General features: G+C 43.6%; 1 protein-coding gene and 1 long non-coding RNA gene across 5 annotated transcripts in view; both read right to left on the bottom strand.

Annotated features, from left to right (window-relative positions):
- map3k4 (mitogen-activated protein kinase kinase kinase 4) overlaps positions 1-26,392 on the bottom strand; it is a 107,743-nt gene that overhangs the window by 9,520 nt on the left and 71,831 nt on the right. For 2 of the 3 annotated variants that reach the window (XM_071409300.1, XM_071409302.1), the window contains exons 10-26: positions 25,704-25,803; positions 25,338-25,421; positions 24,819-25,103; positions 24,383-24,532; positions 23,559-23,720; positions 22,546-22,758; positions 22,372-22,450; positions 22,008-22,101; positions 17,200-17,343; positions 15,276-15,376; positions 14,881-14,964; positions 14,410-14,601; positions 14,147-14,217; positions 13,787-13,903; positions 9,519-9,678; positions 7,670-7,789; positions 4,634-4,740 (exon numbers count right to left, since the gene is read on the bottom strand). In XM_071409300.1, coding sequence (XP_071265401.1) covers positions 4,634-4,740; positions 7,670-7,789; positions 9,519-9,678; positions 13,787-13,903; positions 14,147-14,217; positions 14,410-14,601; positions 14,881-14,964; positions 15,276-15,376; positions 17,200-17,343; positions 22,008-22,101; positions 22,372-22,450; positions 22,546-22,758; positions 23,559-23,720; positions 24,383-24,532; positions 24,819-25,103; positions 25,338-25,421; positions 25,704-25,803 — 2,263 coding nt within the window. The remainder of the gene's footprint in view (positions 1-4,633; positions 4,741-7,669; positions 7,790-9,518; positions 9,679-13,786; positions 13,904-14,146; positions 14,218-14,409; positions 14,602-14,880; positions 14,965-15,275; positions 15,377-17,199; positions 17,344-22,007; positions 22,102-22,371; positions 22,451-22,545; positions 22,759-23,558; positions 23,721-24,382; positions 24,533-24,818; positions 25,104-25,337; positions 25,422-25,703; positions 25,804-26,392) is intronic. The other variant, XM_071409301.1, reaches the window with a different exon arrangement.
- Positions 10,183-13,778, bottom strand: LOC139580531 (uncharacterized). Of its 2 annotated transcripts, none has more exons than XR_011676059.1 (4): positions 13,035-13,778; positions 11,968-12,633; positions 11,562-11,788; positions 10,183-11,154 (listed from the first exon to the last, which is right to left on the bottom strand). It is a non-coding gene; the product is annotated as an uncharacterized lncRNA (long non-coding RNA). The 2 variants fall into 2 exon arrangements; XR_011676060.1 differs by having other exon boundaries at positions 13,039-13,778.

The following is a 26,392-nucleotide window of genomic DNA, read 5'->3' as shown; positions in this document are numbered from 1 at the left end:
TAGTGAAAGTAGTAGTAGTGGTGCTAGTAGTGGTGCTAGTAGTGGTGCTAGTAGTGATGGTAGTAGTGGTAGTGGTGATGGTAGTAGTGAAAGTAGTAGTAGTAGTGAAAGTAGTAGTAGTAGTAGTAGTAGTAGTAGTGGTGGTGAAAGTAGTAGTAGTAGTGGTGATAGTAATAGTGGTAGTGATAGTAGTAATAGTAGTGGTGATAGCAGTAGTAGTAGTAGTGGTGATAGTGGTAATAGTAGTAGTGGTGATAGTGGTAATAGTTGTAGTAGTGATAGTAGTAGTAGTAGTAGTAGTGATAGTAGTAGTAGTAGTGGTGATAGCAGTAGTAGTGGTGATAGTAGTAGTAGTAGTAGTGGTATAGTAGTAGTGGTGATGGTAGTAGTGATGGTAGTAGTGGTGGTGGTGGTGAAAGTAGTAGTAGTGGTGGTGAAAGTAGTGAAAGTAGTAGTAGTGGTGGTGAAAGTAGTAGTAGTGGTGGTGAAAGTAGTAGTAGTAGTAGTGGTGGTGAAAGTAGTAGTAGTAGTAGTGGTGGTGATAGTAGTAGTGGTGATAGTAGTAGTAGTGGTGGTGATAGTAGTAGTGAAAGTAGTAGTAGTGGTGATAGTAGTAGTGGTGATAGTAGTTGTAGTAGTGGTGGTGATAGTAGTAGTAGTGGTGATAGTAGTTGTAGTGGTGGTGATAGTAGTAGTAGTGATAGTAGTAGTAGTAATAGTAGTAGTGAAAGTAGTAGTAGTGGTGCTAGTAGTGGTGCTAGTAGTGATGGTAGTAGTGGTAGTGGTGATGGTAGTAGTGAAAGTAGTAGTAGTAGTGGTGGTGAAAGTAGTAGTAGTAGTGGTGATAGTGATAGTAGTAATAGTGGTAGTGATAGTAGTAATAGTGGTAGTAGTAGTGGTGATAGCAGTAGTAGTAGTAGTGGTGATAGTGGTAATAGTAGTAGTGGTGATAGTGGTAATAGTTGTAGTAGTGATAGTAGTAGTAGTGATAGTAGTAGTAGTGATAGTAGTAGTAGTAGTGGTGATAGCAGTAGTAGTGGTGATAGTAGTAGTAGTAGTAGTGGTATAGTAGTAGTGGTGATGGTAGCAGTGATGGTAGTAGTGGTGGTGGTGGTGGTAGTAGTGAAAGTAGTAGTAGTGGTGGTGAAAGTAGTAGTAGTGGTGGTGAAAGTAGTAGTAGTAGTAGTGGTGGTGAAAGTAGTAGTAGTAGTGGTGGTGATAGTAGTAGTGGTGATAGTAGTGGTGGTGATAGTAGTAGTAGTAGTGGTGATAGTAGTAGTGGTGATAGTAGTTGTAGTGGTGGTGATAGTAGTAGTAGTGGTGATAGTAGTAGTGGTGATAGTAGTTGTAGTGGTGGTGATAGTAGTAGTAGTGATAGTAGTAGTAGTGATAGTAGTAGTAGTAATAGTAGTAGTGAAAGTAGTAGTAGTGGTGCTAGTAGTGGTGCTAGTAGTGGTGATAGAAGTAGTAGTGGTGATAGTAGTAGTGGTGGTGATAGTAGTGAAAGTAGTAGTAGTGGTGAAAGTAGTAGTAGTGGTGCTAGTAGTAGTGAAAGTAGTAGTAGTGGTGCTAGTAGTAGTGATAGTAGTAGTAATAGTAGTAGTGATAGTAGTAGTAGTAATAGTAGTAGTGAAGTAGTAGTAGTGGTGCTAGTAGTAGTGAGTAGTAGTGAAAGTAGTAGTAATGGTGATAGTAGTGGTGATAGTGATAGTAGTGGTGATAGTAGTGGTAGTGGTGATAGTAGTGGTGATAGTGGTGATAGTAGTAGTAGTGGTGATAGTAGTAGTGGTAGTGGGGATAGTGGTAGTAGTGGTGATAGTAGTGGTAGTGGTGATAGTAGTAGTAGTGGTAGTAGTGAAAGTAGTAGTAGTGGTGATAGTAGTAGTAGTGGTGATAGTAGTAGTAGTGGTGATAGTAGTAGTGAAAGTAGTAGTAGTGGTGAAAGTAGTAGTAGTGGTGAAAGTAGTAGTAGTGGTGCTAGTAGTAGTGAAAGTAGTAGTAGTGGTGCTAGTAGTAGTGGTGATAGTAGTTGTAGTGGTGGTGATAGTAGTAGTAGTAATAGTAGTAGTGAAAGTAGTAGTAGTGGTGCTAGTAGTAGTGCTAGTAGTAGTGAAAGTAGTAGTAGTGGTGCTAGTAGTGGTGCTAGTAGTGGTGATAGTAGTAGTAGTGGTGATAGTAGTGAAAGTAGTAGTAGTGGTGAAAGTAGTAGTAGTGGTGCTAGTAGTAGTGAAAGTAGTTTTAGTGGTGCTAGTAGTAGTGCTAGTAGTAGTGCTAGTAGTAGTGATAGTAGTAGTAGTAATAGTAGTAGTGAAGTAGTAGTAGTGGTGCTAGTAGTAGTGCTAGTAGTAGTGAAAGTAGTAGTAGTGGTGATAGTAGTAGTGCTAGTAGTAGTAATAGTAGTAGTAGTAGTAATAGTAGTAGTGAAGTAGTAGTAGTGGTGCTAGTAGTAGTGAAAGCAGTAGTAGTGGTGATAGTAGTGGTGATAGTGATAGTAGTGGTGATAGTAGTGGTAGTGGTGATAGTAGTGGTAGTAGTGGTGATAGTGGTGATAGTAGTAGTAGTGGTGATAGTAGTGGTAGTAGTAGTAGTGGTAGTAGTAGTAGTGGTGATAGTAGTAGTAGTGGTGATAGTAGTAGTAGTGGTGATAGTAGTAGTAGTAGTGATAGTAGTAGTAGTAGTGAAAGTAGTAGTAGTGGTGAAAGTAGTAGTAGTGGTGAAAGTAGTAGTGAAAGTAGTAGTAGTGGTGCTAGTAGTAGTGGTGATAGTAGTTGTAGTGGTGGTGATAGTAGTAGTAGTAATAGTAGTAGTGAAAGTAGTAGTAGTGGTGCTAGTAGTAGTGCTAGTAGTAGTGAAAGTAGTGGTGATAGAAATAGTAGTGGTGATAGTAGTAGTGATAGTAGTGAAAGTAGTAGTAGTGGTGCTAGTAGTAGTGAAAGTAGTAGTAGTGGTGCTAGTAGTAGTGCTAGTAGTAGTGATAGTAGTAGTAATAGTAGTAGTGATAGTAGTAGTAGTAATAGTAGTAGTGAAGTAGTAGTAGTGGTGCTAGTAGTAGTGAAAGTAGTAGTAGTGGTGAAAGTAGTGGTAGTGGTGATAGTAGTGGTAGTGGTGATAGTAGTGGTAGTAGTGGTGATAGTAGTAGTAGTAGTAGTGGTAGTGGGGATAGTAGTAGTAGTGGTGATAGTAGTGGTAGTGGTGATAGTAGTAGTAGTGGTAGTAGTGAAAGTAGTAGTAGTGGTGCTAGTAGTGGTGATAGTAGTAGTAGTAGTGGTGATAGTAGTAGTGGTGAAAGTAGTAGTAGTGGTGATAGTAGTGGTGAAAGTAGTAGTAGTGGTGCTAGTAGTAGTGGTGATAGTAGTTGTAGTGGTGGTGATAGTAGTGGTGATAGTAGTGGTGATAGTAGTGGTGATAGTGATAGTAGTGGTGATAGTAGTGGTGATAGTAGTGATAGTGATAGTAGTGGTGATAGTAGTGGTGATAGTGATAGTAGTGGTGATAGTAGTGGTAGTGTTGATAGTAGTGGTAGTGGTGATAGTAGTGGTAGTGGTGATAGTAGTAGTAGTGGTGATAGTAGTAGTAGTGAAAGTAGTAGTAGTGAAAGTAGTAGTAGTGAAAGTAGTAGTAAAAGTAGTAGTAGTGGTGATAGTAGTAGTAGTGGTGATAGTAGTAGTGAAAGTAGTAGTAGTGGTGATAGTAGTAGTGGTAGTGGTGATAGTAGTAGTAGTAGTAGTGGTAGTGGTGATAGTAGTAGTAGTGGTGATGGTGATAGTAGTAGTGGTGATGGTGATAGTAGTAGTGGTGATAGTAGTGGTAGTGGTGATAGTAGTGGTAGTAGTGGTGATAGTGGTGATAGTAGTAGTAGTGGTGATAGTAGTAGTGGTAGTGGGGATAGTGGTAGTAGTGGTGATAGTAGTGGTAGTGGTGATAGTAGTGGTAGTGGTGATAGTAGTGGTAGTGGTGATAGTAGTGGTAGTGGTGATAGTAGTAGTAGTGGTGATAGTAGTAGTAGTGAAAGTAGTAGTAGTGAAAGTAGTAGTAAAAGTAGTAGTAGTGGTGATAGTAGTAGTGAAAGTAGTAGTAGTGGTGATAGTAGTAGTGAAAGTAGTAGTAGTGGTGATAGTAGTAGTAGTAGTGGTAGTGGTGATAGTAGTAGTAGTAGTAGTGGTAGTGGTGATAGTAGTAGTAGTGGTGATGGTGATAGTAGTAGTGGTGATGGTGATAGTAGTAGTGGTGATGGTGATAGTAGTAGTGGTGATGGTGATAGTAGTAGTGGTGATGGTGATAGTAGTAGTAGTAGTGGTGATGGTGATAGTAGTAGTAGTGGTGATGGTGATAGTAGTAGTAGTGGTGATGGTGATAGTAGTAGTAGTGGTGATGGTGATAGTAGTGGTGATGGTGATGGTGGTGGTAGTAGTAGTAGTAGTAGTGGTGATAGTAGTGGTAGTAGTAGTGGTGATAGTAGTGGTAGTAGTAGTGGTGATAGTAGTAGTAGTGGTGATGGTAGTAGTAGTGATAGTAGTAGATATGCTAGAACCAAGGGGGGAAACAAGATGGATGGTATGAGGACCATTGTGGTTAAATGTCAGCTCAAAGTTCCTCTTGAGTGTAGACAGAGAGTGTGTGTATGCATTCTTACTTTCCCAGTCACCATCTCTATGAGGACACATCCCAGACTCCAGATGTCGGCTGCTCGTCCGTGACCTTCGCCCTTTGCCCTGGTAATGACCTCAGGTGCCATATATGCTGATGAAGAGAGAGTAGGAAAACAGCAGGTTAACTCAACTAGGCAAGCAATGATCTTTTGAACTTACAAATGCACAGAATACATGACATTCTCCATTCTTGTGTAGACATTGACAACTGTACAGCAGGGAGATTAAACAGAGATACAACACAACAATGACAAAGGAGCACAGGTATGGCTACAGACTCACTACAATAAAATGACCCAGGCTTTTGTAAACTCACATTGCCTCTTGTGAGTCCTTCCATCAGAAGAGAAATAGTGACCCTGCTGGTGCCAACGGGTGGTGACATTACATTTGAGTCATTTAGCACAGGGAAACTTTTTCATAGCAAACTCCTCAGGGACCCCCTTATGATCAGAACACAACTCGAGTAAAATAAAAATAGCATACAAGGAGTTTTACTTGGGCAGTGCATGGCTGGACGAATCAAGTCTCAGGCATAGGTCTCGAGCCCTGAGAAGAAACATTTTAAAGGCCCGCCTCTTGGCATTGGAGAGAACATTTCAAGCTAATTTCCTGTAATTCTACATATTTTGTCATGGACAGAGATTTTTTTGTTGTTGCAGATAAAGCTAGTATCCTGCAATTCAAAAAAAAAATAGGCAGAGAACAAACTTAGAAGTTTTAAAGCACAGTGCATTTATGTCATTTTGGGGGAACAAGAAGTATTGAGTTGAAACATGTAACTGGTGGATTGCTGTGGATACCAATATCCCTATGAGACTTCCAGGCTCATGTTCAAGGTAATAATTAAAACAAATACACTGCTCAAAAAAATAAAGGGAACACTTAAACAACACAATGTAACTCCAAGTCAATCACACTTCTGTGAAATCAAACTGTCCACTTAGGAAGCAACACTGATTGACAATAAATTTAACATGCTGTTGTGCAAATGGAATAGACAAAAGGTGGAAATTATAGGCAATTAACAAGACACCCCCAATAAAGGAGTGGTTCTGCAGGTGGTGACCACAGACCACTTCTCATTTCCTATGCTTCCTGGCTGATGTTTTGGTCACTTTTGAATGCTGGCGGTGCTTTCACTCTAGTGGTAGCATGAGACGGAGTCTACAACCCACACAAGTGGCTCAGGTAGTGCAGCTCATCCAGGATGGCACATCAATGCGAGCTGTGGCAAGAAGGTTTGCTGTGTCTGTCAGCGTAGTGTCCAGAGCATGGAGGCGCTACCAGGAGACAGGCCAGTACATCAGGAGGAGGCCGTAGGAGGGCAACAACCCAGCAGCAGGACCGCTACCTCCGCCTTTGTGCAAGGAGGAGCACTGCCAGAGCCCTGCAAATGACCTCCAGCAGGCCACAAATGTGCTCTGGCGAGCACATGGAGGGCTGTGCGGCCCCACAAAGAAATGCCACCCCACACCATGACTGACCCACCGCCAAACCGGTCATGCTGGAGGATGTTGCAGGCAGCAGAACGTTCTCCACGGCGTCTCCAGACTCTGTCACATGTGCTCATGTGCTCAGTGTGAACCTGCTTTCATCTGTGAAGAGCACAGGGCCCCAGTGGCGAATTTGCCAATCTTGGTGTTCTCTGGCAAATGCCAAACGTCCTGCACGGTGTTGGGCTGTAAGCACAACCCCCACCTGTGGACGTCGGGCCCTCATACCACCCTCATGGAATCTGTTTCTGACCGTTTGAGCAGACACATGCACATTTGTGGCCTGCTGGAGGTCATTTTCCAGGGCTCTGGCAGTGCTCCTCCTTGCACAAAGGCGGAGGTAGCGGTCCTGCTGCTGGGTTGTTGCCCTCCTACGGCCTCCTCCGCGTCTCCTGATGTACTGGCCTGTCTCCTGGTAGCGCCTCCATGCTCTGGACACTACGCTGACAGACACAGCAAACCTTCTTGCCACAGCTCGCATTGATGTGCCATCCTGGATGAGCTGCACTACCTGAGCCACTTGTGTGGGTTGTAGACTCCGTCTCATGCTACCACTAGAGTGAAAGCACCGCCAGCATTCAAAAGTGACCAAAACATCAGCCAGGAAGCATAAGAACTGAGAAGTGGTCTGTGGTCACCACCTGCAGAACCACTCCTTTATTGGGGGTGTCTTGCTAATTGCCTATAATTTCCACCTTTTGTCTATTCCATTTGCACAACAGCATGTGAAATTTATTGTCAATCAGTGTTGCTTCCTAAGTGGACAGTTTGATTTCACAGAAGTGTGATTGACTTGGAGTTACATTGTGTTGTTTAAGTGTTCCCTTTATTTTTTTGAGCAGTGTATGTATTTGGAGATCTGGCCTTGAGAACCCGATTTAGCAGACGCTCTTACCCAGAGCGACTTACAGTTAGTTCATTCATCTTTAAGGTAGCTAGGTGAGAACAAGCACATTATCACGGTCAATGCTATCCAGGATCCTCGGGACGTCTCTACCCTAAACACCAACTCCCATCTTTACCCTAACACTAAACATTTTAAATGCCAACTTCAAAAATGGGTTAGTGAGGTCCCAAGGACCATGGATAGCATGGACCGACCATATTATTTATCAGTCATAGTAAGTCAAAACTTTTCCTCAAAGCTGCTGTCAGCAAAGTGCAGGTGTTTGTGCAAGGAAGGCAAGGGTGTTGTGTATTATTCATTATAAACTGGGTGGTTTGAGCACTGAATGCTTATTGGCTGACATCTGTGGTATATCAGACCATATACCACGGGTATGACAACACTTTTATTTTTACTGCTCTAATTATGTTGGTAACCAGTTTAAAATAGCAATAAGGCATGTTGCGTTGTGTGTAAGAACAGCCCTTAGCCGTGGTATATTGGCCTTATACCACACCCCCTCTGCCCCCCCCCCCCCCAGAGTTTTTTTTTTTTATGAAGAGGTAGGTTTGTCAGACGTTTTCAGGAAGATGGACATTTAAAACTGAAGTACTATTGGATTTATGTGGCTCCCTCACCTGCCGTGCCCATGGTGCTGTTAACCTCTCCGGGCATGGTCTGTGCGTTGTTCAGCTTCACCGAACAGCCAAAGTCCCCCAGCTTGATCAGGCCGGACGACGTCAGGAAGATGTTGGCTCCTATGGTAGAGAGGGGGAACGGTGACAAAGAGGCCAAGAGAGTGATTTTGATTGATTTAACCAGAGAAGTCACATTGAGACTAGGATAACAAGGGCAGGAGTAGTGAGAGAAGCATGGAGAGGGAGAGTGCATTCATAGAGTCAGTGAGATCAATTACTTCTGCTGCGTCAATGATACTGGAGGCACAGGAAGGTTTGATGACTAAATCTCAGAATTATGATAGCTTTAAACCCCCAGCCAATTTCACTAATGCTAAAATGCATGAACTGATTAATAAGGTGCCTGCATAGCCCTGACATTGACTTGAGACCATAGCACTCACATCTGTAGCCATGAAATGCTTTGAAAGGCTGGTCATGGCACACATCAACACCGCCATCCCAGACACCCTGGACTCCAATTTGCATACCGCCCCAACAGATCCACAGATGATGCAATCTCTATTGCACTCCACACTTCCTTTTCCCACATGGACAAAAGAAACACCTACGTGCAAATGCTGTTCATTGACTACAGCTCAGCGTTCAACACCATAGTGCCCACAAAGCTCATCACTAAGATAAGGACCCTGGGACTGAACACCTCCCTCTGCAACTGAATCCTGGACTTCCTGACGGGCCGCCCCCAGGTTGTGAAAGTAAGCAACACATCCGCCACGCTGACCCTCAACACGGGGGCCTCTCTGGGGTGCATGCTCAGTCCCCTCCTGTACTCTCTGTTCACCCAAGACTGCGTGGCCACGCATGACTCCAACACCATCATTAAATTTGCCGACTATATGACAAATCCTCTCCCTCAAGGTCAGCAAGACAAAGGAGCAGATTGTGGACTACAGGAAACGCCACAATCCACAGACGGGCTGTAGTGGAGCGGGTCGAGAACTTCAAGTTTATTGGTGTGCACATCATTAAGGACCTCAGGAGGCTGAAAAGATTTGTCATGGGCCCTCAGATCATCAAAAAGGTTTTTAGCTGCACCACTGAAAGCATCTTGACCGGCTGCGTCAGCGCTTGGCATGGCAACCGCTTGGCATGGCAACCGCTTGGTATCCGACTGCAGAGAGGACTGGCCACCCCTCTCTAGGTTTCTTCCTAGGTTTTGGCCTTTCTAGGGAGTTTTTCCTAGCCACCGTGCTTCTACACCTGCATTGCTTGCTGTTTGGGGTTTTAGGCTGGGTTTCTGTACAGCACTTTGAGATATCAGCTGATGTAAGAAGGGCTATATAAATACATTTGATTTGCATGGCACTAACGAGGGTAGTGCGTATGGCCCAGTACATCACTCGGGCCGAGCTCCCTGCCAACTAGGACCTCTATACTATGAGGTCCTAGTTGGAGGAAGGCCCTAAAAATCTCTAACCACCGAAGTTAGACTGTTCTCTCTGCTACTGCACAGCAAGTGGTACTGATGCACCAAGTCTGAAACCATCAGGACCATGAACAGCTTCTGCTACCAAGCCATGAGACTGCTAAATAGTTAACCAAATAGCTTCTCAGATTTTCTGCATTGGCCCTTTCTGCACCAACTTTGACTCATCACATATGCTGCTGCTGCTGTTCATTACTGCTACTATTATTTCTCTATTTTCTTTCTCTCTGCATTGTTGGGAAGGAACCGTAAGCATTTTACTGTTAATCTACACCTGTTGTTTACAAAGCATGTGACAAACAAAATTTGATTTGACTAGACCAACAGTATGCTAGAGAGAAGTGCTGACTGCTAACTGACCCTTGATGTCTCGGTGCACGATGCCGTGTTCGTGGAGCACGTTGATGGCCGTGGTGGTCTGTTTGCTGTACAGCCTGATGACGTGTTCCTGTAGGCCAAGCCTGGACACCTCCTCCAGGGTCCCCTCATCACAGTACTCCATGAAGATGTACATCTCCTCCTGGTGGGGGGACACACAATCAGACAAATACTATTTATGTAGCATGTAGACAGGTAATGCATACATCCAAACCGATGATAAAGCCCATTCATACGTGGTTTCATCTCATTCTTACACAGACTAACTGAAATTGAACCGAACTTTGAAACTTCCCCGAAGTTCACTGGCTTTTCAGAAATTCTGGTTGGAGGATTCCCTCTTAATTCTGGGAACCTCCAACTAGAATTTCTGAAAAGCCAGGGAAAGTTTCTAGAATTTCTGAAAAGCCAGGGAAAGTTTCTAGAATTTCTGAAAAGCCAGGGAAAGTTTCTAGAATTTTGTAACCCATACACGCATGCTCTTACCCAGTCTCAAGAAAATAACTTTTTGGCTCACCTGCCAAGCATATGTTTTTACCAGGCAAAATAATGAATTGCCTTTTTTGTGTCACATATACATTAATTTCAGTATATTTCACTGAGATAATAAGTTATTATGTTGAATACAAACTTAAGAGGCCAGAGCAAAATTTGAAACAAAATTATTTTAATATATTGATCAGTTTATTTGTAGAGCACGTTTAAAAACAACTGTAGTTGACCAAAAAGTGCTGTACAGAGTGAAAAAACACCAAACAGTGGGCACACAATGAAATAAACCAAACATATCAGATACAATGAATAAGAGTACATAGAAGTCAAAACAGGGCAACAACAATGGTAAGATACAATTATGAGAAGTGCAGTAGAACTGATACAAAGGGGAAACAGGGGAAGCAGGTCTACAAATCCTTTACTTTGAGTAGAAATACCCTGATAAAATACAGGTAAAATAGAGACTTATCAGACGCTGGTTAATTTTGGCTGTGGCTAGATTTAATTTCCCAGCCTGAATACAACTTAAGTCTTGAATTCAAAATTCTACTTTAGTATTTGCTATTAAAAGTACTTAAGGATCAAACATAACAGTACATTTGAAGGTTTTGTAAACCTATCAGATGCTTAATCATTTTAATAAACTTAAACCTCCTCAGACTCCTCACTCTCTACTGCAATCACCCTCTTTGCACGGTCTATGAAGTCCTCCTACTCCTGACAGAGTCCTGGTGCCACAGCATCACAGCTTTTATCGGATCATACTCCCTGATCTCTGGAGAGAACAGCTGGACCATAAAGAGATCTGACAGTGTATCAGACTTTAGGTTAGACCGCCAATCGGTTTTCATCTGTTTCATGGTATTAAAAACTCTTTCACATTCAGCTGTGGAGGCAGGGAAGGACGGGACCAGGTCAACCAATGCCAGCACACCAGGGCAGGACTGCTGATGGCTGCTGTTGACACAGAACCAGGACATCTTCTGCAGGGACTGGGGCTCTTGGTACATCAGCACCTTCAGGACAGTCCACTGGTCAGGGATCCTTTCAACATGGATGCCAAAGGTCTCCAGGACAGGCTTGAAGTGGTCCACCAGGGTTTCCAGTTCAGTGTCACCAAAATCTAGAATCATTGTATACATTACAACAAGATCATGCAGTTTTAATTCTCAAACTATAAAAACATGATCATGAACCTGAACCTAACCACCCTGTAATACAAAACATAAAGTAACCTGCTGCTGCATCTCCTGACTCTGGCCAGTTGGTGAAGCTGACCAGCTTGGTGGCACACAGGACCCCTACACTGGTGTCCTGGAACCTGTCAGTCATACTCTCCACTAGCCTGTCAAGTATTTTGTCATGTGATGGGTCTTGCTGTCACCTCTGGCCAGCCAAATTCCCTCATATCTGTTGGTCATTGTGGCCATCATGGGCACTTCTCTGATGATAACAGGCTCATTTTACCATCCTTTCAGAATTTTCCTCTCTTAAGGTAAGTAGTTCTTATTGCAGCTTAAATAAACATACCTGGTTTTGTACTTCTTAAGTAATGCCTGTGTTGAGCACAAGGAGCTGTGGGCTTCTGCTATGGTGATGGTAGACCTCTGCAGACAGGCAGACAGGTTGCTCAGATGTGTTAGTGTGTCATGCAGGAAGCCACAGAAGCGGATAACAGCCTCCCTCGCAGTACTATAGTATTTCCTGGCCTTGGCCTGCTGGACACCTCAGACATTTTGGGCATCAGCAGATTGAATCTGAAATACATAAAGAACAAAGACACACAAATAGACAATTAATTGCTGTCCAATTTAAAAAAAATTAGATATGACATTTTATCAGTGCATAAAGCATTGTAACCGTGTTTGTTGTTGTTTACTGGACATTACATATGATGACTTCTGGAGTAGTTAGCATAGCAATCTAGAGCCACTACCTGTTTCAGGTGCTGGACACACCCCTGGTAACCTCGCAGGACGTGGTCCAGTGCACGCAATAGGTGTCCTACCCATCGGGTCCTGCCAATTCTGGTGGGCACCAGTGGTGTGTGCCCAAGAGCCTGGAAGCTGTTTACCAGGTTTTCACTGTTCAGTGGACTGGTGTAGAGCCCACAGAGGAGGTCTTCTACTTTCTGAAACATCACGTTGGACCGGATGGCATCAGAAAAGGTCAGTTGAAGGCGGTGTGCCATACAGTGGATTCGGATGATGTAGGCCCTGTCCCCCTTCAGTCGGCTGACCACACCATTCTTGGCTCCGGTCATCACAGCAGCTCCATCTGTTCCCAGAGCGAATAACTTGCTCCCCCACTCACACACTCCCTCCATGATGGCACTGACAGCATTGCTTACTGCCTTCTTCACCGACTTGATGCCAACAAACTTTGACTCGATCTTGCCCTTATGACAGAATCTGACATAAACTAACTCCTCTTTCACAGAACTGTCTGTGGAGCCATCTGACATGACGGAGAGAAATGTAGTGTTTTTCATATTCTCTCTGATGCTGTTTCTCTCCACCTCTGCAATATGGTGCATAAACTCTTTGGCCTGCTTCTCATTTCTATATGTTGTCCACAGCGATTCCTTGTTTTTTCATCCAAACTGCAAAAATCAAACATCAAATTAATTATACAACCATATTATCCAATATAGCTGGCAGTTGATTGTGCTAAATTAGCCTTCTACCCTTTGTTAACTTAAGGATCAACACTAAGGCTGGTAAAGTCAATTGTGTCAATGCTTTAAAATGTAAACAGCATCTGGAGACAAACATTGAAATAGAGAAACATTGAAATAGAATGTTACAGAGCCATAGGAAAGCATGGAGATCCATGTCAGCATCAGTAGGCCTATAATGTCATGGTATTTATACACTATTTGGAGTTGAACCAAAGCTTATCAAGAGCTGAGAAATAACCTGGACCACGTCTGCTAAATAGACTTAAAAAAACTAGCTACAGAAGTACTAGTCAAGCTACAAGAGTAACAACATTTTCACTTACTCACACATCCACTTGAAGTCAGAAAGTGGTCTCGTCTTCTTGCCAATGGCATGTACAGTCCTAAACAGTATCTTCAACTTCGTGCTGGTCTGCTCTCACATTGCCATCAGCGCCGTCACAGAGGGTGTCAGGAGGAGAGGCTCCGGGACACGATTGAGTCCGGGACACAGACACATAGGCAATGTGACACTTGCTGCGTTCATGGACATGAATGTTTCCAGCTTTGTTTTATTTCTGATGACAAATGAGTTGTTTCTGCTTTTATCTTTAGCATACTGGTGACACACAGAACAACTCATCACCACAGCCTCAGCATCAGATACTGTAGCCAGCCTCTTGAAACTCCTTTATCTCCAAACCTCCATTTCTCATCAAACTTTATTTTTTTATGTGATTTGTCCTCCTTTTCGTCTGTGTGTTTTCGTTTCAAAGGTTGGCTTACTCCAGGTAAATGTCGCCACATAACAGCTATTTAATGAACGGTAGCTAGCAGCAGACCCATGGCAAGTGAGCGATGTCGAGTAGCTGATGTCCTGTACGGTGAACAGCGCCGCGAAACTAGGAGCACTAGAGATGGTCTGTGACTGGCAAACATGAGTCATTTCCTGAGACATCATGCCAGATATTTTATTACATGACTATTTTGGTACAAACATTTACCCGCCAGTGTGGCGGATAGCCTTCTGAGATTTACTCGCCAAACAGAAAATCTACCCGCATTTGGCGCGTGTTAATTTCAACCCTGCTCTTACCCGATGCAGCTCAACACCAAAGTAGCGGACCAGGTTGGGGTGTTTGATGCCCTCAAAGATCTTCAACTCATCTGCTGTCTCCTTTATCGTCTTATGGTCATTCGGCTGGAACCGGATCTGATCAGGAAAATAAACATTTAAAAAAGTATAGTAAAATGTATGAAGAATGTTGATAGGCTTTACTACAGTATGAATGGATGTTAATTGGCGGCAAAGTAAAATAAACATTACCTTTTCAATTCAGGACCTTCTCCTTTAATAATAAATGAATGGAAGCCTGCACACATGTTATATGCTGCTAGACTCTTGCACCAACATTCATAACACTACAAAAGCATTTGTGAGGTCATGGCCACCTACCTCCTTCATAGCCATGAGTTCTCCAGTGTCCACATTGATGCAGGTGTACACCTTGCCATACTGGCCCTCGCCTGTAGAGGGAGACAAGTCACAGATGATCAAACACCATGGGCATGACAAACGAGGGCCTACTCCAGGGAAAATCGGAAATGGCAACATATTCCCTTTATTGTGCACAACTGTTGGCTAGTTCAGTTGAGGCTCTGGCCAAAAATAGTGCACTATAAAGGGAATAGGGAGCCAATGGGGTGTACAGTACATACCTATCTTGTTGCCCCTCTGCCACTTGAAGGTGACCTTGCGGAGGCCGACGTGCATGACGTTGTCGTAGGACTTGGGGGTGTGGCACACCTGGCCAATGATGTTCCTCTGCTTCATGACTGCGTAGCGTTTGTCCTCGAAGGAGCGTATGGAGCGACGTACAGCTTCCATGGGGCTCTGTCTGGCTGCTGTGTCTGAGGGATATAGAAGACTGTGTTAGGAATGGAGAGACATAAAAACAGACCAGGACACTTTTTCAATTGTCTTAGGGTAAAGGTGGGGAATGGGAATGCATAGAACAGACCCACTCTATACTCTATTCTGGAGCAGTTTAGAGGTAAAGTGCCTTGATCAATGGCAAGAGATGGCACCTAGGACTTGGTACCAGCAACTCCCCCATCGCCAGCAGTCATCCCGACACGACTTTTGGTTTGAACTTGCAACCCCTCTCTTACCCCCCTCATCATTCTCACCTTTTGATTGGCTGATGAAGGTGCGGAGCTCCCAGCTTCTCCTGGCCGTGCTGCTGGGGTCTCCTCCCTTAGGATAGGAAGGTTCTGATGTGTGGGAGTGAGTGAGAGCGAGGAGATTACACAGACAAGCAGTAAGATGGGAGCCATGTCAAGTCAGAAAAACCATACACAGGTGAAGTGACAACTCCTACTTTCCAATCCAGATGCATTTTATTTCATCCTTGTTCACAGTTGTAAAGACTGAATTATGCTATTTGGTATTTTATTAGGATCCCCATTAGCTGTTACTCTTCCTGGGGTCCACATGAAACATGACATAATACAGCACATTAATAGACAAGAACAGCTCAAGGACGGAACTACATCAATTATGCAGAATGCAGTTAACTCAATACCTTCCCTGTCATCAGTGGGGCTGGAGTGTCGGCTCAGAGACTTGAACTGCAGCTCGGCTGCTACAGACGACAGCCTGTCGTTCTCGTGGAGGTTGGCCCCTCTGCACAGGGAGAGGCAAGCGCAGTGCAATTTAACTAGGATCAACTACAAAGAACTCAATATACCTGAGTTGTCAGGCATCAGAGGGGTATACTACAAAGCAGAATCAATTAAGTTAGCTAACTTTGATAAGCAACCAGAAATAACTATTGGTTTTCTGGATCATAAAAAAAGCAAAGCTTAGATGTGTTTGTTGAATCAATTAAACCTCAAACCATGCCCATTTCAAGCTTATCTTACTAAAACAGTAGAAGTTGTATGAGAATATTTAGGCAAGTTAGTCCCCTAACTCCTTGATCCTGGTTTGAAGTACAGCCCTCAGGTCCCAGACTAGGCTGGTTCCAGATCTGTTAGTGCCTCCTATGGTTATTGTGGTGCCATGATAGTGGCGAGACAGCTCAACCAGATCTGGGATCAGTGGTCAACCAATATCAGTCCCCCCAAAAAGTCTTCTTAATGAAGATAGTCCTCTCGCTTTCAAAGGGAGGTGTGTGATTATTGAGCTGGTGGAACATGACATACATACAGCTCATAATAATGTCTGGAATAGAGTGAATGGAATGGCATGAAACACATGGAAAACATGTATTTGATACCATTCCAGAGATTCCGCTCCAGCCATTACCACAAGCCCATCCTCCCCAATTAATGTGCCACCAACCTCCTGTGTTCTACATCCAAACCTCTCAACCCCACCACAAGACATATCATCTAGGGTTCTATTTCTATGTGCCCATCAAAGCTGACCTTCATATTAAAGGTTTAAAAGGTCAAACACAGACAGGTCAGATGTCAGAACGCATGCTTTCATTCCAATAGGACTGACACCAAACAAGACAAATATTATGAAGAGCGAGCCATCAGATGATTAGAATCAAAGAAAGGCCACACTATTAATATGGATTAATAGCAGAGTAACTCTCACACTGCAGGTTGATGTTTATTGTCATGAGTATCATCCTAGAGGCAGAACTGAGCAATTTCCCCTTAGGCCAGCTGCAAAGTCAAAATTGTCTACATTGTAAAAATCCATGAACCAAAAAAAAGTGCTTTGTCTTAATTTAAGGTTAGCAGTGTTGTTAAGAGTAGGGTTAAAAACTGATTTTATGACTTTTTGGCTGTGACAGCTAGTGACCACTGCAGAGCTGCCTCCAGAACAAGATTCATGATAAAAAAACACTAACCTGAACCCGCCCTCTTTTCTCCTCTCCATGAGGAGGTAGCTAGCATGCTGTTGTGTTTCCATCTCTCACACTATGAGAGAGTTGGAGAAAATGTGTATTGTGTTGTGTGACACTGGCTAAGTGGACAAAACAAAAGTGTGGATTAAGGTCTCTCTATATCCGTAGACTGCATTCAGAGTTAGGTAACACATTTGAGTGAAGTATCCCTTTAAAGGATTGCCCTTATAAAAGTGTAGTTTTCATATTGTGTTTTATAGCAGTCTTTTCAAATCAATGCAGATTTCTGTCATAGGCAAAACAAAACAGTCAAAGCCAATACATCTGGATGAGCATGCAGAACATGCTACTCATGGTTCGCTCCAAACAGAGACGGCATGACAGGGGTGCAGGGTAAACCACAGGGAGCATGACAACCTGAACCTCCGGTGGAATATTTTGGAAGTGGGATATCAGCCTGTTGCTGGGGTGCCCTGGGTTGACAGTGGGTGGTCCTTACAGAGAACCCGGTTGGAGGATTCCCTGCCTGCTTATTCCCTCATGATTCCGGGATCCTACAAACAGTATTTCTGGAAAAACCTGGGCACTTTCGCAACCCTAGTAGTACTTGGTAGGTACTGAAACTTAGGGGGGGTGGGGCTACCTGACGTCATTGGGGGTGGACCCAGGTGCTTTGGATGGGCTGTGTTCCCCGGGGGCGGGGCCTGGGGCCTGAGGGGCGGGGACTGGGCGGGGGCCGGTAGGTAGACACAGCTGGGTCCGTAGGTCGCAGGGGAGACTCCTAGAGCTGTGGTGGTGACAAAAACACACTGAGGATCTCTGGGGAGCGCCTTGGAGATGAGGGAGTCAGAGTCACGCACACAGGCAATCACACACTCACTCGGTGTAATACCCTTTCTAGCAAATAGGAATGAGCATTTAAATAAAAATTACTGTACGAATAGTCGCAGGACTCTCAAATAATTGTAAAAAAAAAAAAAATCTAACAAAAGGCCCGCACTGGAAAGAAATGTGTTGCCTATGCCAACAGTGCCCGACAATGCCTAATTTAGCATAACCATTACAGATAACAAATCCTAATTGCTAAATTGCACCATATACAGTGCCTTCAGAAAATATTCACACCCCTTAACTTTTTCCACATTTTGTTGTGTTACAAATTGGGATTAAAATTGATTTAATTCTTCTTTACAACCCACACAACATTTTATTTAACGAGGCAAGTCAGTTAGGAACAAATCCTTATTTACGATGACAGCCGATTGTGCACCGCCCTATGGGACTACCAATCACGGCCTGTTGTGACACAGCCTGGGAACGAACCAGAGTCTGTAGTGATGCTTCTAGAGACCGCTGCGCCACTCGGGATACTCTAATGTCAAAGTTGGAAAATAAATAAATAAATGCTAATATTTCTTGATTAGATAAGTATTCAACCCCCTGAGTGAATACATGTTAGCAGCAATCATAGCTATGAGTCTTTTTGGGTCTCTAAGAGCTTTGCACTATTGGATTGTACAATATTTGCCCATTATTATTTTTTAAACTCTTCAAGCTCTGTCAAGTTGATAGTCTATTACTGCTAGACAGCCATTTCGAAATCTTGCCATAGATGTTCAAGCTGATTTAAGTCAAAACTAACTCGGCCACATTCAATGTTGTCTTGGTAAGCAACTCCAGTGTATATTTGGCCTTGAGTTTTAGGTTATTATCCAGCTGAAAGGTGAATGTGTCTCCCAGTGTCTGCTGGAAAGCAGACAAACAGGTTTTCATCTAGGACTTTGTTTGTGCTTAGCTCTATTACATTGCTTTTTGTCAACCCAAAAAACTCCCTAGACCTTGCCGATGACGAGCATATCCATAACATGATGCAGCCACCACCATGCTTGAAAATATGAAGAGTGGTACTCAGTGATGTTGGATTTTCCCCAAACATAACACTATTCAGGACTAAAAGTGAATTTCTTTGCCACATTTTTTGCAGTATTACTTTAGCGTACTCTGTGCAGAGTTCCTTCTCACTCTAGGTTAGTATTGTGGAGTAACTACAACAGTCATCCATCTTCAGTTTTCTCCTATCACAGTGATTAAACTGAGTTTGGAAAGACGCCTGTATAGTGATTGGGTGTATTGATACAGCAACCAAAGTGTAATTAATAACTTCACAATGCTCAAAGGGATATTCAGTGACTGCTTTTATTTTTACCCATCTACCAATAGGTGCCCTTCTTTGTGAGGCATTGGAAAACCTCTATGGTCTTTGTGGTTGAATCTGTGCTTGAAATTCACTACTCGACTGTGGAACTATACATATAATTGTATGTGTGGGGTACAGAGACAGGGTAATCATTCAAAAATCTGGTTAACCACTATAATTGCATACAGAGTTCATGCAACTTGTGATTTTTTACTCCTGAACGTATTTAGGCTTGTAATAACAAAGGGTTTGAATATTTACTGACTCAAAACATTTCAGCATTAAAATGTATTAATGGGTACAAATTTCTTAAAACGAAATTTCACTGTGTGGTATTGTGTGTAGAATAGAGGCAAAAAATGTGGAAAAAGTCAAGGGGTGACTAATTCAGTCAAGCAAGTGCCATTTAAGATTAAATTATTGAAACTAATATCAACTGGTTGTATCATGGAACACAATCTGCATAAACGTATTAACCTTTTTGTTAATTTAGCAGACGAGACGCTCTTATTTCCCAAGCCCTTATCAGGCAAGACACCCAATTTATAGTAAAAAAGCATGTAATAAAATAAAGTGTGAAGAAAGTTTGCCGCTTTGAAGTGATGTGCATCTTGCGTCTGGAAGTTATTCTCAAAGGAGTGATAATTTGAAACGGTTCTCAAATGGCGAGTAGAATTTTTTATGATGAATTACGGCCACGAATTACAGCAACGACATCTGTGAATCACGAGTAGGCCTGGGCTTAACGATTGATGAAAATATGCTCTGTATTTATCAAACTAATGTTTTTGCGTCTTTTCACTGTGGAACCTGTGTAGGTTTAGGGGGTTATAGCCTAGGCTAGCCAACTCTAAATGGCACTAGCAATTCACAAATTAGCCTTAAGCGGTAAATAGAAGGGACAATTATTCCAAAACTGCAGCTCGTCGATGGAACATATTTTCCTACTTCAATCAACCAGTCCATTTTGCATTTGTTGATAAAACTGTTGTCATTTGGCAAGGAAAGTAGCTTGTGTGTCCCATCAGTTAGATATGTTTTTATAGGCATTTATTTCTGTAGGCCTAACGGGAGCTTGTGTATCCCATCATTTAGATACGTTTTTAATAGACATTTATTTCTGTAGGCCTAACGGGAGCTTGTGTGCGCACTCAGCATGCATGTGTGTAGAGAGTGGACAGAATGCAATTGAGTGAAAGAGATGGAAAAGGGACTATAGGGAGAAGAACGGTATGATGCTTGGCTTGGTTTCTTTTTTGTTGTCCCTTCAAATGCACATTTACAAATGGAACACTCAAAGCAAATTAACGTGGTCTTCAAGACAAAATACATTTTTTGGGGGAGTGGTTTCACTTGCCGTTTCAAGCAGCCACAAAGCACATTCCACCAAATCGTTTTACAGTATTTGAAAAAAATGACATCTCTGGTTAAAGATCAAGCTTTGACGTCTGTTCAAGCACTTGAGTCCTCAATTACTCATGTTCATCCCTACTAGCCAAATGTGTTACAAGTTACACATGAGAAACACACACACACACATTTAAAAGCCATCAATTACTGTACAAGAGCAGAGAACATGAGGAATATTAGAACATGCAGGAAAACACACTGTACATACAGTGGGGCAAAAAAGTATTTAGTCAGCCACCAATTGTGCAAGTTCTCCCACTTAAAAAGATGAGGCCTGTAATTTTCAACTATGACAGACAAAATGAGAAAAAAAATCCAGAAAATCACATTGTAGGATTTTTTATGAATTTATTTGCAAATTATGGTGGAAAATAAGTATTTGGTCAATAACAAAACTTTCTCAATACTTTGTTATATACCCTTTGTTGGCAATGACAGAGGTCAAACGTTTTCTGTAAGTCTTCACAAGGTTTTCACACACTGTTGCTGGTATTTTGGCCCATTCCTCCATGCAGATCTCCTCTAGAGCAGTGATGTTTTGGGGCTGTTGCTGGGCAACACGGACTTTCAACTCCCTCCACAGATTTATGGGGTTGAGATCTGGAGACTGGCTAGGCCACTCCAGGACCTTGAAATGCTTCTTACGAAGCCACTCCTTCGTTGCCCGGGCGGTGTGTTTGGGATCATTGTCATGCTGAAAGACCCAGCCACGTTTCATCTTCAATGCCCTTGCTGATGGAAGGAGGTTTCCACTCAAAATCTCACGATACATGGCCCTATTCATTCTTTCCTTTACACGGATCAGTCGTCCTGGTCCCTTTGTAGAAAAACAGCCCCAAAGCATGATGTTTCCACCCCCGTGCTTCACAGTAGGTATGTTGTTCTTTGGATGCAACTCAGCATTCTTTGTCCTCCAAACACGACGAGTTGAGTTTTTACCAAAAAGTTATATTTTGGTTTCATCTGACATATGACATTCTCCCAATCTTCTTCTGGATCATCCAAATGCTCTCTAGCAAACTTCAGACTGGCCTGGACATGTACTGGCTTAAGCAGGGGGACACGTCTGGCACTGCAGGATTTGAGTCCCTGGCGGCGTAGTGTGTTACTGATGGTAGGCTTTGTTACTTTGGTCCCAGCTCTCTGCAGGTCATTCACTAGGTCCCCCCGTGTGGTTCTGGGATTTTTGCTCACCGTTCTTGTGATCATTTTGACCCCACGGGGTGAGATCTTGCGTGGAGCCCCAGATCGAGGGAGATTATCAGTGGTCTTGTATGTCTTCCATTTCCTAATAATTGCTCCCACAGTTGATTTCTTCAAACCAAGCTGCTTACCTATTGCAGATTCAGTCTTCCCAGCCTGGTGCAGGTCTACAATTTGGTTTCTGGTGTCCTTTGACAGCTCTTTGGTCTTGACCATAGTGGAGTTTGGAGTGTGACTGTTTGTGGTCGTGGACAGGTGTCTTTTATACTGATAACAAGTTCAAACAGGTGCCATTAATACAGGTAACGAGTGGAGGACAGAGGAGCCTCTTAAAGAAGAAGTTACAGGTCTGTGAGAGCCAGAAATCTTGCTTATTTGTAGGTGACCAAATACTTATTTTCCACCATAATTTGGAAATAAATTCATAAAAAATCCTACAATGTGATTTTCTGGATTTATTTTTCTCATTCTGTCTGTCATAGTTGAAGTGTACCTATGATGAAAATTACAGGCCTTTCTCATCTTGCAGAACTTGCACAATTGGTGGCTGACTAAATACTTTTTTGCCCCACTGTACATTACACACAATATAAAATAATATGGTTCTTAGTGCTTCACTGTAACCATGAACTTCCACCGACCTGAAGCCCTCTGCATTGGGGATGAACAGGTGGGGGTTGGGGGGGTCGCTATGGCAACGAGGGACCTTCACTGGCCGAGGACTGTTCCTGGGGGCTGAGTGGAGAACAGAGAAAGGGTCAACAAGGCCAAGCTATCCGACTAAAGCCATACTTCAGTTCTATTTCTACACAGACATGTTTACCACCTAGACCTAACAGAAACTTACATCTAAAGCCACTTACAGAACAGTGAGTACACATTTTTTGTTATGTGCATGTGATCCCTGCTTAGATTGAACCCACAACCTTGGCATTGCTAGTTTCACACTCTTACAAACTGAGCCACACAGGACCACATATTTGCTCAGATGAGGCAGGGTCTTACCTAGGTACAAGCCACTGACTGGGCTGTGAGGCTTCCCGATCACATGACCAATGCACTCATTCATCAGAGCTTGCAAATTCTGCAGAGGGAATGATTTCCATAATCACAATACCATTCCACAAAATACAAACTCAATCAATAAAGTAATCAATCAAAGAAGTAGTATGGTTTTACCAGGAAGTCGTCCTCTGGTAAAGCAGAGATGAAGGCAGGTTCAATGGCTTGGAGGAAATCAAAGCCTTGAGTGGCCCAGCGGGGTCTGGTACCCCGGCCACTTTCACACTTGGTGAGGACGTAATTCATCCACTTCCTGGCGAAGGCGATATAGCATTCCCCAATCCGCTGACGGAACTCACCCGACATCAGACGCACCACCTCCTTGTGGTACTACGGAGAACAAAAGTATATTTAAAAGGTGCTCCTCACTTGACCAGTATAACATCTACATCAGAAAAGGAGAACCACGACACTATTCCTTGTGGTGCTACTGTGAGGAACAATATGACAGTCTGTTGTACTCTCTGGTTTACGGGTTAAACTGCTTTAGGGGTAAGACTGGTCAGCCAAAAACACAAGGAGGACCAAGCCACTCTTGCTATTACCAATTTTGGTGGCATGTTCAATAGAACGGATTGTGTTTCGTTGTCTGCCTTCCTCAGTAAAGTTGACAATAGTCTAACCAGATATCTGCTGACAGTTAACCCCAGTTTACAGCTTCCCATTGTACTAACACAACCCTCCAAGACAGAACATTTTCATCAGTTGCAACACTGTGTAGAAAGACAGACAGCTTTACAATCATTCCCATATACAGTTTAATTATTTTCCCATACTTTTTACAACACTAGGAGTACTGAGGAAATATTTATATTGTAGGCCAAAAGCAAGACTCCAAAGACTGACCTAAAGTAACCCCCCCACCCCCATGTGGCCACCAGTCACCTATAGTTGCATCATGGCCGCCTAATACAACCAATATCGCTGGTTAGCTCACTGCTCCCCTCCACCTCCCTTACAGCCACCATTGACACCTAACCCCTGCAGACCTCGAAGGCGAAGTTATATCCCTTGATCCTGGCTTTTCTCTAGTACTGCTGCAACCTGGCCGACATTGATATCGCTAGGTAACATCCTCATCATACTGCCCACTGCCCACTCCCAACGACCCAGAACCCTTGAGCTCTAACCTCGAAGGCGAAGTTGTATCCCTGGATCATGGCCTCTCTGTAGTACTGCTGCAGCGTGGCTGACTCAGACTCCTCCACCTCGGCCTCAAACTCTGACGTGAACATGTACTCCACCCGGTCAATGGCCGTGTTGATCTTTCTACAGAGCTGTAAGGCTTCATTCTGTGGGGGGGGGAGAGAGACGAGCGAGTGAAGAAGAGGGAATGAGAGAGCAAGAGGAAGAGATAAAGACGGAGATAGTGAGTGTCTGTGTGTGGGGGGGGTCTCGACACCCTCTCCAAGTAAAGAAGAAACCCTTTTATGAGGGCTGCTTCAACCACAGCCTTGCCACACAGGAAAAGCCTTATTGAGAAGAGAGGAAGCTAACACATTTTGAAACCAGGCATCCAATGTGAGGAAGTATATGAGACAACATCAGTCATGGGCATGACTTTTGGTTTCACAGCTCTCACTGCAGTATAAACATGACATTTGTGCAAAGTAAATATGGTATTGGAACTGACCCTGTATATATCTTCTTACTTCCTTGTGCTCTTATTTCTATTTCTCGTGTGTTTTAATTCTACCTTGAATTATTTGTAATGCTACACTGTTATTGATCACTGCATTGTTGGGTTCGGAGCATGCATGAAAGGCATTTCACTGTACTTGTGACATTAAAAACGTGACATTTGAAGTAATCTTGTGCACTGCACCTGGGCCCAATAGCAGCTCAATAAACGTGGGCTTAATAGTGGCTCTTTTACAGTAAATTAATTGTAATTCAGGGAAACTTAAAGCATTTACAGTAAATGATCAGAGTGAATCAATATAGTGGATGGTACCTTGAGTTGCTCCAGGGAGCGGGCGATGAGGGGCTGGCTGGAGGTTTGCTCCCTGCTTAGGGTGAGCAGCTCATCCATACTTTGCTGGAAGGCCTTACGCTGGGCCACAAGGTGGGCTGACTGCATCACTATCAGGAGCAGGTTCTCCACCTGAGGAGAGAGAGAGAGTCAGAGGACGGAAAGGAGCCACAGACATGCTAATTATGTCATTAGCATCATGTGTGCTCCTCGTAAAAACATAGTACAGCATCTAGCAACCTTATCAAGAGGCTGAGGCTCTTGGTGGTAAGCGTCTCGGCTAAGGTGTTGAGATGACAGTTGGCGGGACCAGGGTTTGAGTCCTGGTCTGGCTACCCTCCACATTCACTGCAATATCTAGCTCTTCAAAATACACAAAGGAAGAGTATCACTTCGATTAACTACATTTCCCACCCACCTTCATGGCCCGTAGCGTGTCCACAGTCTCCATCTGAGGCACCAGTTTGACCAGCTTCCCATCCCAGTGCCACTGAACCCCGGCCTGGCCTGCCCCCCCAGACGGGTCCCCTGCTCCATGCTTGCTCATCAGCAGGTAGGCCTCGTCCTCTGCCATCATCTCGTCGGGCTCCTTACTGCAATCCTTACCGGCTGCTGCGTTTAGAAGCTGCAGGATGAGGTCACGCTGGTGCATCAGGGCACATGGGACAAACACCTCCAGCTCCTCCAGCCCTGGGATCTGGACCTGCAGACAGACAGTCACAAACCGGTTAGCTTGTTCATCCATCAAAGAGGAAGGGAAATTCAGGAAGCAAACTGAAATTCCAATTTAATTGAAAACGCAATGAAGAACATTGGAGTTGGAACTTCACTTTAGTTCCTGAATGGATATTGACCATGGGTTGAATACATGGGGAGGAAAGAGAGAATAAAAATAGCACGGAGAGTGATAAGGAACAAAATGTGTAATTTGAGGCACCTTGACATAATTTCTCTCCTTGAGGGCCTCCAGGAGGCATGGCACCCCACTGGTAATGCTGAAATCAGCAGCAATCTCCAGGTCCTGCAGAGAGAGAAAGGAGGGGCACGGAGAGAGGGGGGGGGGGGGGGCAAAGGGAGAGAGGGCAGAGAGAGAGAAGGTCAGAGCACTCTGAACACCCAATTATTTTATTTTGATACTTCCTATATTTAACCTGGGAAGTCACATTGAGATGGACATCTATTTTTCAAGTGATCCCTGACCAAGAAGCTACATACATTTAGTAACTTACAAAATACAATATTTCCCAAATAAAAATGAACAGGAGGCAAACAAGGGGCAGACAAAAACTGCAGTGTCTCTCACCTTACGGAGCATTTTGGCAAATCCCAGAGCTTTGGATGCCCTCTCTCTAGCCTCGTGGAACAGCTCCTTAAGTGACCGGCTCGTCTCGATTACCGACCGGCTAGAACGACAAAAAAACTGCTTAGCATGAGACTAACAGCAAGATTACTTTATTTCTCCAACAGCGGGAATTTCATTTGGAAAACACATTTAAAACCACATACTGATGCAGTCGGAAAGTATAAACCCCTTGACCTTTTCCACGTTACGACTTTATTCTGAAATTAATTAAATAAAACGTTATATCCTCAACCTGCACACAATACCCCATTATGACATTTTTGCAAATGTATTAAAAATAAAAACAGAAATATCACATTTAAGTATTCAGACCCTTTGGTAGTGAGCCCTGAGTCTTCTTGAGTATGATACTACAAGCTTGGCACACCTATATTTGGGCAGTTTCTCCCATTTTTCTCTGCAGATCCTCTCAAGCTCTGTCAGGTTGGATGGGGAGCATCGCTGCACAGCTTTTTTCAGGTCTCTCCAGAGATGTTCGATCAGGTTCAAGTCCAGCCTCTGGCTGGGCCACTCAAGGACATTCAGAGACTTGTCCCGAAGCCACTCCTGCATTGTCTTGGCTGTGTGCTTAGGGTCATTGTCCTGTTGGAAGGTGAACCTTCTACCCAGTCTGAGGTCTTGAGTGCTCG

The sequence above is a fragment of the Salvelinus alpinus genome, chromosome 7 (genome assembly GCF_045679555.1).
Source record: "Salvelinus alpinus chromosome 7, SLU_Salpinus.1, whole genome shotgun sequence".
NCBI classification, from domain to species: domain Eukaryota; kingdom Metazoa; phylum Chordata; class Actinopteri; order Salmoniformes; family Salmonidae; genus Salvelinus; species Salvelinus alpinus.
The sequence above is the reverse complement of the archived record's forward strand: the minus strand, read 5'-3'. Positions and strand labels throughout refer to the sequence as shown.